Genomic DNA, 12,619 nt, shown 5'->3' with positions numbered 1-12,619 from the left:
TTCTACTAAGCAAAATAATCCTGACAGGAAAGGATAAATAAAGTTTGATTCCACTGAAATGAGGCACCCGAAGTGCTCAGATTTAGAAAAAGTAGGACAACGATTGTCAGGAACTCAGAAAGGAGAAAGGCAGGATTATTGCTGAATGGCCAGAGTTGCTATTTTGCAAGGCAAAAAAAGTTCTGGAGTTTGGTTGCAAAAAATGCAAACATACTTATTTCTACTGAAATGGACACTTGAAAGTGAAAGTGAAGTCGTTCAGTTATGTCTCTTTGCGACCCCATGGACTGTAGCCTACCAGGCTCCTCCATCCAGGGAAGAGTACTGAAGTGGGTTGCCATTTTCTTCTCCAGGGGATTTTTCCAACCCAGAGATTGAACCTGAGTCTCCCCCATTGTAGGAAAACATTTTACCATCTGAGCCACCAGGGAAGTCCTCTTGGACACTTAAAGATGGTTAAAATGGTCAATTTCATGTTATGAGTAATAACATAAAATTTAAAAAAAAAGAAGGAAAAAAAAAACCCCTCTCAGAACCACTCCCTGAGAGTAACCACAGAACGGTCAAGGCTGATAGTGACATGGCAGATGTACCCCGCCCACCCAGTCTCATCTCCACCCTACCAATGCAGGGGGTAAGGGCAGTCTTCTGTGCTCAAGGCTCTCTGCTTTGATCCTTAGAGATGTCTCAGCTCCAGTCCTGCATGAATGAACCTCAGCCTCCCTGACTGATCCAGTGCTCCAGGCTCTGCTCCAAGGATCCAGTAAGTCTTGGGTCACCCTCTTCTGTAGGAGACTGGGTGCTGAATTCACATCCTCCCAAAGAGACCTCTGCAATCCCAGAGTGGAGGGGGTCAACCCAGCTCCTGACTGAGGGTGGAGAGACTCATTTTCCAGATGAAAACAGGAGTGGGAGTTGTCAGGTTTATGTGGGAATTGGTGGTGCAGGGGGTTGGATCAGACCATGGAGATTCTGACTCATTTTTTTTTTGACTGGCACTCAAACAACATCAAAGTTCCCCTTGGATCAGGGTTTATGCTGTGAGGACCACTGATGTCAGTCTCCTCTGTAGTGTTGACCCTCGGATTCTGCAGGTTCCTCCTCTGTGGATGCCCCAGTGACTGTAAGGATCTTGAGCATCCATGGATTTTGGTGTCCTCAGAGGAGGGCTCTGTGCTGATTTATATTAAGTCACCATTGATTTGCTAACCCAGAAACTGTGATTTGGCTCTATTTCTTCTTATGGGCAGTAAATTTTAAATATGGTGGTAAATTATATATAGCTTAAAATTTGCCATCTTAACCATTTTTAAGTCTACAGTTCAGTGATGTTAGGTATATTTATATTGTCGTACAACCAACCTTAAGAACTCTTTTCACCTCTTTTTTCTCTTCTTTCCTAAGAAGAAAACTAAAACCGTGTCTCCACTTAACAGTAACTCCCAGTTTCACCCTTCATTCGAGCCCCTGACAAACCACCATTCTACTTTGTCTCTAAGAAGTTGACTCCTCTCAGTACTTCATGGACATGGAATCATAGCATGTTTTTTTGCGACTGGATTATGTCACTGACCATAATGTCCTCAGTGTTCCTCCACACTATAGCATGCATCAGAATTTCCTGTCTCTTTTGGAGAACAGACTTTTGGACACAGAGTGGGAGGGATAAGGTGGGATGAATTGAGAGAGTAGCATTGAAACATATATACTACCATATGTAAAAGAGATCACCCGTAGAAATTTGCTATGTAAAGATCACCAGTAGGAATTTGCTATGTAATGCAGGGAGCTCAACCTGGTGCTCTGTGACAACCTAGAGGGGTGGGATGGAGTAGGGGGATGGGAGGGAGGGTCAAGAGGGAGGGGACATATGCATACCTATGGCTGATTCATGTTGATGTATGGCAGAAACCAACACAACAGTGCAAAGCAATCATCCTCCAATTAAAAATAAATTTTAACAATATATGTGAAAAAAAATTCCTATCTGTTTAAGGCTGAATAATATTCCACTGTATGTACAGCCACATTGTGTTAATCCATTCCTTCATTGATGGACATCTGGGTTGCTTCCAACTTTCAGCTATTGTGAATAATGCTGCTAAGGAACACAGGTGTACAAATATGTCTTTGAACCCTATTGTCAATTCCTTGGGGCATACACCCAATGTGGCGTGACTGGGTCACGTGGTAAATGTATTTTTCATTTTTGAGGAGGCACCATACTGCATCCACAGCTGCTGTCCCATGTTACATTCCTACTCACGGTGCAGAAGGGCTCAGCAGCAGCATTTGAGCAAGATCAAAACAGTCCAGAGAAGGATATGACTTGTTCAAGAGTGCCGCAGTGTTTGTAGAACCAAGATTCTATCCATAGTTTCCTGGCTCTTTGAATGCTTGCTCTTAATCAAATGTTAAATTTGGACTTTGGAGTATGAGGGGTGGAAGCCCCCCTCACAGTAACTGGTGGTCACAAGATCAGCCTAGCCCTGCAGAGCTGTGTAGGCAGAACACATTTCATGTCCCAAAGCAACAGGAAACACAGTCCTGTCATTTCTGATTCACAATGAACACTAGTCCCCCCTCCCTCCAGGCACTTGGGAGACCACTGTAGTTTAATGCTTTGACTGAGCTGGGCTAGAGTCTGTTCAGTTCAGTTCAGTAGCACAGTCGTGTCCGATTCTTTGTGACCCCATGAATCGCAGCACGCCAGGCCTCCCTGTCCATCACCATCTCCCAGAGTTCACTCAAACTCAGGTCCATCGAGTCAGTGATGCCATCCAGCCATCTCATCCTCTGTCGTCCCCTTCTCCTCCTTCCCCCAATCCCTCCCAGCATCAGAGTCTTTTCCAATGAGTCAATTCTTTACATGAGGTGGCCAAAGTATTGGAGTTTCAGCCTCAGCATCAGTCCTTCTGTGCCTCCCCTCAAATATCATCTTATTCTTCCCCAGGACAGTTACTATTCCATGTCACTCTGCAAACAATGAAACAGAAAGTGTCCAGGTTTCAGGGTCCTTGGTGAAAAAAAGTGCAGAGTTTGAGCGCTCTGCTCAGCAAGCCCCTAAAAGACTCACTTCACCCCTATCAAAGAGGGGAGGGAATAATGATGATAATTTGTTCTATTGTGCAGGGGAAAGGAGAAAAAAGATGAAATGTAGTTTCAGCAAAATCAGACAAGCTTGGCTGGTTGATTTCGATTCAAAAATCACCATTCTCATCTATCCAACTAATGCCAACTAAGCACCTATGATGTGCCAGGCTCCGTGATGGAAACTTTTGCTTCTATAGGGGCAGAAGACTTGGCTCTCTAGATTCTTCAGCTGAGATAACAATTCAATTGACATAGACCGTTGAACACAGTTAGTTTAATATGTACAGGAGCCCCATAAAATTTTTTGAGGCTCAAAGACTGTCAGACAATTGAAGCTTATATGACCCCCTGAGTTAAGGAGAAAGGGGTGGGGATCTGGGCCTTCAAATGGGAGGAAGACCATGCACAGAAGGATGAGAAGAGCAAGTGCCTGGTGAACAAATGTTTGCCCACTCCAAGCAGGTAAGTCTTTCTGAGATTAAAAAGTTCTCTGTGGTAAGAGCTCTCTTCCTGGCATAGGTCTCCTAATCCACATTATTTTGAACAATTGAGGGAAAGGTAAAGAGCTTCTCCTGAATCTAATGGGTCTTAATTAACTTTAGCTCAAAACAATTTACTGGTCAAAAGGGCACATTTGGGGAGACATAATCTACTCCGTCTCACTTCTTCTCAAGCAAACTTTCCAGTAACTTTGACACAAATTAGAAGTCTTCTCTATGATTGTAGAAACCAAATCTCAGAGATGGAGAGCTTGCCCAGTGTGTCCTTTTACCACCTGCTCCATCACTTCCTCACTCCATAGAACTGGACCCCACTGACAAGGGCGGATGGACATTCTTAACGGCTTTCTGTCTTCTTTCCTCAGCAGACTGTAGCCTCCTCAACTATGTCTAGGATGTTGCTTCAGTTCATTCACCAATTTGGTCAGAAGCTCACCCGCAAGCAGCTACTGGAACCCATAGATGAGTCTGAGAGACCCGTGGCTCATCTGAACATCCTAAGCCTGGTGATCGTGGGTGTGGGCAGGATGTTGATAGCTGGCATGTACATTCTGGCTGGTGCAGTGGCCAAGTTCATAGCTGGACCAGCAACCATCATCTCGTTCTTGGTGGCTGCCATGTTTTCTATATTATCTGGGCTCTGCTATACTGAATTTGGGGCCTGGGTACCACGCTCTGGTTCTACGTATTTCTACAGCTATGTCACGATGGGTCAAGTCTATGCCTTCATCATTGGTTGGAACTCCATACTTCTCTTAGTTACGGGTGAGATGATGGGCCAGCAAATGGTGTGGGGCTTAAGATTGGGAAACTATGTTGGAGGATTGGGTTCTCAGTCATTCATGAGCACTTTATTCTTGGCCTCGTGAAGGGAAGTTGATAATAGTGTCAGGAAGACCCCACAACTACATTCAACTTGGTTCTATCCTGTGTTCTTAAATGATGGACCATGAACCCAGGAGGAAAAGGAACTGTAGGGAATGGGTGAGAGGGAGGTATGTCCCACAGGTTCACCCCCTCATCATAGTGAATTCTTTGCTCAGTTGTTGCCTTCCTGGGATTTTCCTTTACCACTTGATTTCAAATTTCATGCCTATCCCAGCCCTCCCAGTCCCACTTATGTGTTTTCTTTTCTTGTATAACATTGATCTGCTCCTAACGTATTAAAACACCTGACATTTTGGTGAATCATTTGGTTCTACTCTCCCCAACTCATGAAAAGAAACTCTTTGATATTTTGTATTTTGTAGCAGGTATTTGTATATATAGGCTTTTTGTATATACAGGTATTTTATCTGTGTTTTTAGATCCTATGGCACATCAATTTTTGTTTGTCAATGAACGCTCCTTCTTCTGCCTCTGCAGGCAGTGCCAGCTTGGCCAGGGCCTCGAGTTACATCTTTGACAGCCTGATTGGGAATCACATCTCTCAGTCATTACAGGAAAGTTTCTCTCTGCAGCTGCCTTACTCCCTGGCCACATATGCAGACTTTTTTGCCTTGGGCCTGGTACTGCTGATGACAGGTGAGACAGGGCTCAGCAACAGGATGGGAAGAACAGGGTGTGAAGTGGGAGCTGGTGTAGGAAAGGCTTGATGTGGCAGAATGGTGGGGGATTAGAAATAGAAAGAATGGTCTTGAAATAGAAGCTAAGACATAGACCATTGTTTTCCACCCTTGGCACTACTGACAATTTGGGCTTATCATTCTTTGGTGTGAAGGGACTGTCCTGTGAATTTTAATTTCTTTTCTTAATCATTATTGAATCATCCTTGGCCTTTGCTTACTAGATAGCAGTGACATCCACCCACCCCCAACTGTGGCAATCAGGGTGTCTCCAGACAGTGCCAATGTCCCTTGGGGAATAAAATTACCCCAAGCTGAGAATCATTTACTTAGACCAACAAGTCTTCCTTTGTACTGAGGCCAAAGATTTTTTTTTAATTGAGAGGAAGTTCACATAGCATAAAATTAACCACTTTGTACCTTTTCCCAGCTTCAGTCTAATATAACTGACATACAACATTGTGTAAGATTAAGGTGTACATCTTGCTTTGTTAGACATGTATTCTGAGAAGATTGCCACAATAATTAACATCTTAAAGTGTACAATTCAGTAGCGTTAGGCACATCTGTAATGTTGGACAACCATCACCTCCATCTAGTTCCAAACACGTTCAACACCTCTGTGCCCACTAAGCAGTCACTGTCTGTTTGTCCACCACCACCAACTGCCAGCCCTGAGCAACTATTTCTCTGCTTCCTGTTGTTGTTCAGTCACTAAGTCATATCCAACTCTTTGCAACCCCATGGATTATGTATGCCAAGCTCCTCTGTCCTCCACTATCTTCTGGAGTTTGCTCAAATTTATGTCCATTGAGTCAGTGATACTATCCAACCGTTTCATTCACTGTCACCCTCTTCTCCTCCTGCCCTCAACCTTACCCAGCATCAGAATCTTTTCCAATGAGTTGGTTCTGCCCATCAGGTGGCCAAAATTTTGGAGCTTCAGCATCAGTCCTTCCAATGAATATTCAGGGTTGATTTCCTTTAGGATTGATTGGTTTGTTCCCCTTGGTGTCCAAGGGACTCTCAAGAGTCTTCTCCAACACCACAGTTCAAAAGCATCAATTCTTTGGTGCCCAGCCTTCTTATGGTCCAACTCTCACGTCTGTACATGACTATTGGAAAAACCATAGCTTTGACTATATGGACCTTTGTAGGCAAAGTGATGGCCCTGCTTTTTAATATGCTGTCTATGTTTGCCATAGCTTTCCTTCCAAGAAGCAAATGTCTTTTAATTTCATGGCTGCAGTCACTGTCTGCAGTGATTTTGGAGCCCAAGAAAAGGAAATCTGTCACTGCTGCCACTTTTTCCTTGTCTATTTGCCAGGAAGTGATGGGACCAGATGCTATGGTCTTAGCTTTATGAATGTTGAGTTTTAAGCCAGCTTTTTCACTCTCCTATTTCACTTTCATCAAGAAGCTCTTTAAGCTGTGATTTCAGTTGTAACCTGATTATGGGTTTTCTCCATCCCTCTAGTGTCATAGCAATAAAGTCTTTGCTTGATGACTAGATACTAAAAAGAAAAAAAAGACGAAGAAGCTCTTTAGTTCATGTTCATTTCCTGCCATTAGGGTGGTATCATCTACATATCTGAGATTGTTGATATTTTTCCTGGCAATCTTGATTCCAGCTTGTGCTTCATCCACCTTGGCATTTTGCATGATGTACTCCGCATGTAAGTTAAATAAGCAGGGTGACAATATACAGCCTTGATATAGTCCTTTCCCAATTTGGAACCAGTCCATTATTCTATGTCCAGTTCTAGGTGTTTCTTCTTGACCTGCATAGATTTCTCAGAATACAGGTAAAGTGGTCTGGAATTCCTATCTCTTTAAGAATTTTCACAGTTCGTGTGATCCACACAGCCAAAATCTTTAGTGTAGTCAAATGAAGCAGAAGTATATGATTCATTGGTATTTCCCCCTGCATTCCCTGTGATCCAACGAATGTTGGCAATTTGATTTCTGGTCCTTTGCATTTTCTTAACTCTGTTGTACATCTGAAAGTTCTTGATTCCCATATTGCTGAAGCATAGCTTGAAGGATTTTGAGCATAACCTTGCTAGCATGTGAAATGAATGCAATTGTACAGTAGTTTGAGCATTCTTTGGCATTGCCCTTCTTTGGGATTGGAATGAAAACTGATCTAGAAGTCCTGAAGCTACTGTTGAGTTTCCCAAGTTTGCTCACGTATCAAATACAGCACTTTCACAGCATCATCTTTTAGGATTTGAAATCGCTCAGCTGGAATTCCATCACCTTCACTAGCTTTGTTTGTACTATTGCTTCCTAAGACCCACTTGACTTCACACTCCAGGATGTCTGGTTCTAGGTGAATGACCACACCATCTTGGTTATCCAGACCACTGAGACATTTTTTGGTATAGTTCTGGGTATTCGTGCCACCTCTTCTAAATCTCTTCTGCTTCTGTTAGTTCCTTACCATTTCTGTCCTTTATCATCCCCATCCTTCCATGAAATGTTCCCTTAATATCCCAGGTTTTCTTGAAGAGATCTCTAGTCTTTCCCACTCTGCTGTTTTCCTCTATTTCTTTGCATTGTTCACTTAAGATGGCTTTCTTGTCTCTCCCTGCTATTCTCTGGAATTCTGCATCCAGTTGGTTATATCTTTCCCTTTCTCCTTTGTCTTTCACTTCTCATCTTCCCTCACCTATTTGTAAAGCCTCCTCAGACACCCATTTTGCCTTTTTGCATTTCTTTTCCTTGAGGATGATTTTGGTCACTGCCTCATGTACAGTGTTAGGAATCTCTGTCCCTAGTTCTTCAGGAAGTCTGCCTACCAGATCTAGTTCCTTGAATCTATTTGTCACCTCCACTGTTTAATTATAATGGATTTTATTTAGGTCATACCTGAATGGTCTAGTAGTTTTCCCTACTTTCTTCAATTTAAGCCTGAATTTTGCAATTAAGGAACTGATGATCGGAGCTACAAACAGCTCCAGGTCTTGCTTTTTCTGACTGTATAGAGCTTCTCCACCTTCAGCTACAAACAATATAATAAATCTGATTCCAGTATTGAACATCTGGTGTTGTCCAAGAGAGGAGTCATCTCTTGTGTTGTTGAAAAAGGGTGTTTGTATGACTAGTATATCTATCAGATCAGATCAGATCAGTCACTAAGTCATGTCCAACTCTTTGCGACCCCATGAATCGCAGCACGCCAGGCCTCCCCGTCCATCACCAACTCCCAGAGTTCACTGAGACTCACGTCCATCGAGTCAGTGATGCCTAATGTATCAATGATTTGAGTGTTTCATATTACATCTTTCCCACAGGACTACGGCTTCTGGGAGCTCGTGAGTCAATCCTGGTTATCAGAATATCCATAGGAATAAACATTTTGGTTCTCATTTTCATTACCATCACTGGCTTCGTTAAGGGAGATCTGCATAACTGGAAGCTCACAGAACAGGACTACAAACTGAACACATCTGGATCCAGAGACATCTATGGCTTAGGAGGGTAATATTGGCCATAATATATGGGTGACGGGCATGCAGAGCTGGTATGGTGTGGACTAAAGATATCTGGGCTGATGGATCCAGATGAAGCGAGTCCTGGAGCCCAGGACTTGAGGTATGAAGGCAGAAGCTCAAGAGATGGAAGAACACACCTCACCCACTTTCTTTCTCTTTCCTTCTCTCACCGTAGCTTGGGCCCTTTGGGTTCTGGAGGGTTTGCACCTTTCGGCTTTGAAGGGATTCTCCAGGGAACAGCTACATGTTTCTACTATTTTTTTGGTGTTGATGTTCTTGCCACTAAAGGTTACATGGTCACTGTGTGTCCCATCTGAGGTTTGGGAACAGACTGGCTGCCTCTGGCTTTGGGGAAACCTGATTGAGGAGTACAATAAGGAAGGGGATTTTTCCCAGTGTGTTTTCCTAACTCAACACTTCTTCCCTTTCTGCAGGGGCAGAAGCTATAAATCCTCATCGTTCAATCCCCTGGAGCATCTTGGTCACCATCTTCATCTGCATTTTGGCCTACTCCAGTGTCTCAGCGGCACTCACCCTCATGGTGCCCTACTACCTGATTCAGCCTCACAACCCATTCCCACAAGCCATTCTCCATAGTTTGTGGCTCCCTGCCACATACATCACGTCTATTGGTACCCTCTGTGCTCTTATATTCAGGTCAGTGCCATGGTTTCCTCCCTGTCTACTGTCGATGCTCAGATCTCCAAAACCTTTGGATTGGTAGAGAAGACAGAGAGACACCTTACCCCAAGCCAACGAGAGAGCAAAAGTCCTGGCCTATCCTCCTTCTCCACATCCTTACATGTTTCCATCTTCTCTTCCAGACTCCATAGTGCCGTGTTCAGAATGCCTCTTTTGATCTACAAAATGGCAGAGGATGGGCTCCTTTTCCGGGTACTTACCCGGATCCATGTCCGCACAGGCATCCATGTCCTGGCCATGATGTCTGCTGCAAATCTTGCAGGTTAAAAAATATTTATATTTTTTTGAAACCCACGCTTTAACTTACATATTTCCAGATGTTTCTCACTCCCTTCCCACTTTGTTTGTGCCCTCATTGTAGGGCTCATGGCGTTACTCTTCAAGTACACAGATCTTGTGGATCTCATGTCAGTCGGGACCCTGCTCATTTACTCCCTGGTGGCATTTTCTATTCTTGTCCTCAGGTGAGACCCCACTGCACCTCGGTAGGGAGTCTTGGAGATTAGTTGGGAGGTAAACGTCTTCTGCCTTCATGCTATCTTCTAAAAGTCCTGCTCTACTTAAGACAGGACACATGTGAAATAGGCTGTGTGGTGTTGGATGAGTAGGGGCTGCTGTTAATATTGCCTTAAAACATGTAATTCAGGTACCAGCCAGACCAGAATTTAAGCAAGAATGAGAACACAGAGGAGGAAATTGAGATGCCTGTCCCTGATGAACATCCGCTGGACTCTGAACCTGAAGCAAGAAACTCAAACATTCTAAAGAGTCTGTGGTTCCCTATCAGCACCATCCCCACTAGGAAATCTGGCCAGATTGTCTATGGATGTGCTTCACTACTCGGTGAGCAGTGGGATTTTTCTTTGGTTGTTTTCTGAAATTGACAGTATGGTGTTGGAGTGTGTATTTTGTCAACTGAGGAGTCTTGGTCATATGAGGGCCCTTGCTGAGGTGGGCAGCCTGGGGGGTGGCCCAAGGTCTTGACATCTTCAGCTTCTGAAGTTGAACCTGTTCTCCTCCACCTTGACCCCTGTAGTTCTCCTGATGATAATCTTGAGCCTGATCCTGGTCCAGTGGTCCAGTCAGGGGTTCTCTGGAGACTCCAAGTACACACCAGTGGCTGTGCTGCTGCTGCTGCTCATCATTGGAGTCATGGTCATCATCTGGAGGCAGCCCCAGAACCCCATTCCTCTTTATTTTAAGGTAAGTGACCTTATGTGCCCAAACTGTCCACCTGGAGTGAACATGCTTCATGGTCTAAACATCCAGGGAGTGAGGGGAACTGCTAAAACCAATGGACTCTTCCTGATCCCCCTCAGTATGTTACATACACGGTCTGAGTAGACACTGAATACACAGTCTGAAGGCTGGTCTTCTTGCCCACATGGGGTAGAGTCTCTCATTCAGGCATCTGGGGTGTGTTCAAGGATGAACTGACTGCCCCACAGGTCCCTGCTCTGCCTGTCCTTCCACTGGTGAGCATCCCTGCTCTGCCTGTCCTTCCACTGGTGAGCATCTTTGTGAACATTTACTTGATGATGCAGATAACTTCTGGGACCTGGGCCATATTTGGCATCTGGAATGTGGTTGGTAAGTGGCTTTCTGGCATAAAGAGACCTCTTGAGTGACAGATCCCAAACTGAGCTCCCCTAAGCTTCTTGACCACCATAGGAGACCTATTGGATGTTTGTAACCAGGAAGAGTGCCTGCTTATCCTTCTCATTTTCTCATTTCCTTACTAGGATTTCTCATATACTTTGGATATGGGATCCGACACAGCTTAGAGGAGAACGATGAGCAATAACCACCAGCATCCACCTCCCAGACTCTTGACAAAAACACCCTTACGGCTGACTCATCTTAACCACAGGTCATAGATGTTGTGTAGAATCCCTACATACATAGAAGGTGTCTTCTGCTACCTGAACACTCAGCCTCTATGGATAGTGAAGGTGTATGCATCTACAGCCCTGTCTTTATTGCCAGTGGACAAAGTGACTTTAATGTTGTCTAATTTTTAAGTAAGCTTTTCAAAGCATGATGTACATACAGAAAAACACATGCTTCTTAAGTGTGCAGCAAGACCGATTTTCACAAAGAAAGTACAACAACATAACCAGCAGGAGAAAGAAAATGTTAACCTGGCACCTGAGAAACAACTCCTTGTTCCCATCTCCAGCCTGAGCACTGATCTGGCCACTTGAGGAGGAAACATAGGTAATCCGATATTGTGTAAGATTTACACCTTAAATATTCGGTCATCAATAAGTTTGAAGTAAAAGGTCAGTTTTCACTCCAATTCCAAGAAGGGTAAGCCAAAGAGTGGTCAAACTACCATACAGTTGTGCTTATTTCACAGCCTAGCTGGGAATGCTCAAAGTCCTAAGCTAGACTTCGACAGAACATGAACTGAGAACTTCCAGATACAAGCTAGGTTTAGAAAAGGTAGATGAACCAGACATAAAATTGCCTACGTCTGTTGCATCACAGAGAAAGCAAGGGAAGTCCAGAAAAACATCAACTTCTGCTTCATTAACTATGCCAAAAGCTTTGACTGTATGGATCACAACAAACTGTGGAATATCCTTAAGGAGATGGGAATACCAGACCATCTGACCTGCCTCCTGAGAAACCTGTATGCAGGTCATAAGCAAAAGCAGTTAGAATCGGACATGGAATGCTGGAGTGGTTCAAAACTGGCAAGGGAGTATGTTAATGCTCTATGTTGTTGCCCGCTTATTTAACTTATATGCAGAGTACAACATGCAAAATGCTGGGCTGGATGAATCACAAGCTGGAATCAAGTTTGCCAGGAGAAGTACCAACCTCAGATGATACCATCCTAATGATAGAAAGTGAAGAGGAAATAAAGAGCCTCTTGATGAAGGTGAAAGAGGAGGGCGAAAAGTTGGTGTAACACTCAACATTCAAAAAAACTAATAACATAACATCTGGTCCCATCACTTCCTGGCAAATAGAAGAGGGAAAAGTGGAAGCAGTGTCAGATTTTCTTTCCTTTGGCTCCAAAATCACTGCAGACAATAACTGTAGCCATGAAATTAAAAAACACCTGTTCCTTGAAAAGAAACCTATGACAAACCTAGATGGCATATTAAAAAGCAGAGAGATTACTTTGCCGACAAAGGTCTGTCTAGTCAAAACTATGGGTTTTCCAGTAGTGATGTACGGGATGTGAGAGATCGGCCATAAAGAAGGCTGAACACTGAAGAACTGATGGTTTTGAAAACTGTGGTGCTGGGGA

The 12,619-nt window shown here is 43.8% G+C and overlaps 1 protein-coding gene across 1 annotated transcript; it reads left to right on the top strand.

The window, feature by feature from the left end:
* The first annotated feature begins 2,848 nt into the window (after positions 1–2,848).
* On the top strand, positions 2,849–11,916 carry LOC113876032 (cationic amino acid transporter 3-like). Its single transcript, XM_027514831.1, has 11 exons — positions 2,849–4,358; positions 4,959–5,117; positions 8,455–8,641; positions 8,831–8,943; positions 9,090–9,312; positions 9,480–9,619; positions 9,719–9,821; positions 10,004–10,200; positions 10,394–10,560; positions 10,806–10,947; positions 11,100–11,916. Exons 1-11 carry the CDS (start codon positions 3,980–3,982, stop codon positions 11,159–11,161), a joined length of 1,872 nt encoding a protein of 623 aa, XP_027370632.1. The 5' UTR covers positions 2,849–3,979; the 3' UTR covers positions 11,162–11,916.
* The last annotated feature ends 703 nt before the right edge of the window (positions 11,917–12,619 follow it).

Source organism: Bos indicus x Bos taurus, chromosome 18, assembly GCF_003369695.1.
Source record: "Bos indicus x Bos taurus breed Angus x Brahman F1 hybrid chromosome 18, Bos_hybrid_MaternalHap_v2.0, whole genome shotgun sequence".
Classification (NCBI taxonomy): Eukaryota; Metazoa; Chordata; class Mammalia; order Artiodactyla; family Bovidae; genus Bos; species Bos indicus x Bos taurus.
Note: the sequence above shows the minus strand (reverse complement) of the source record. Positions and strands in the feature narration are given on the sequence as shown.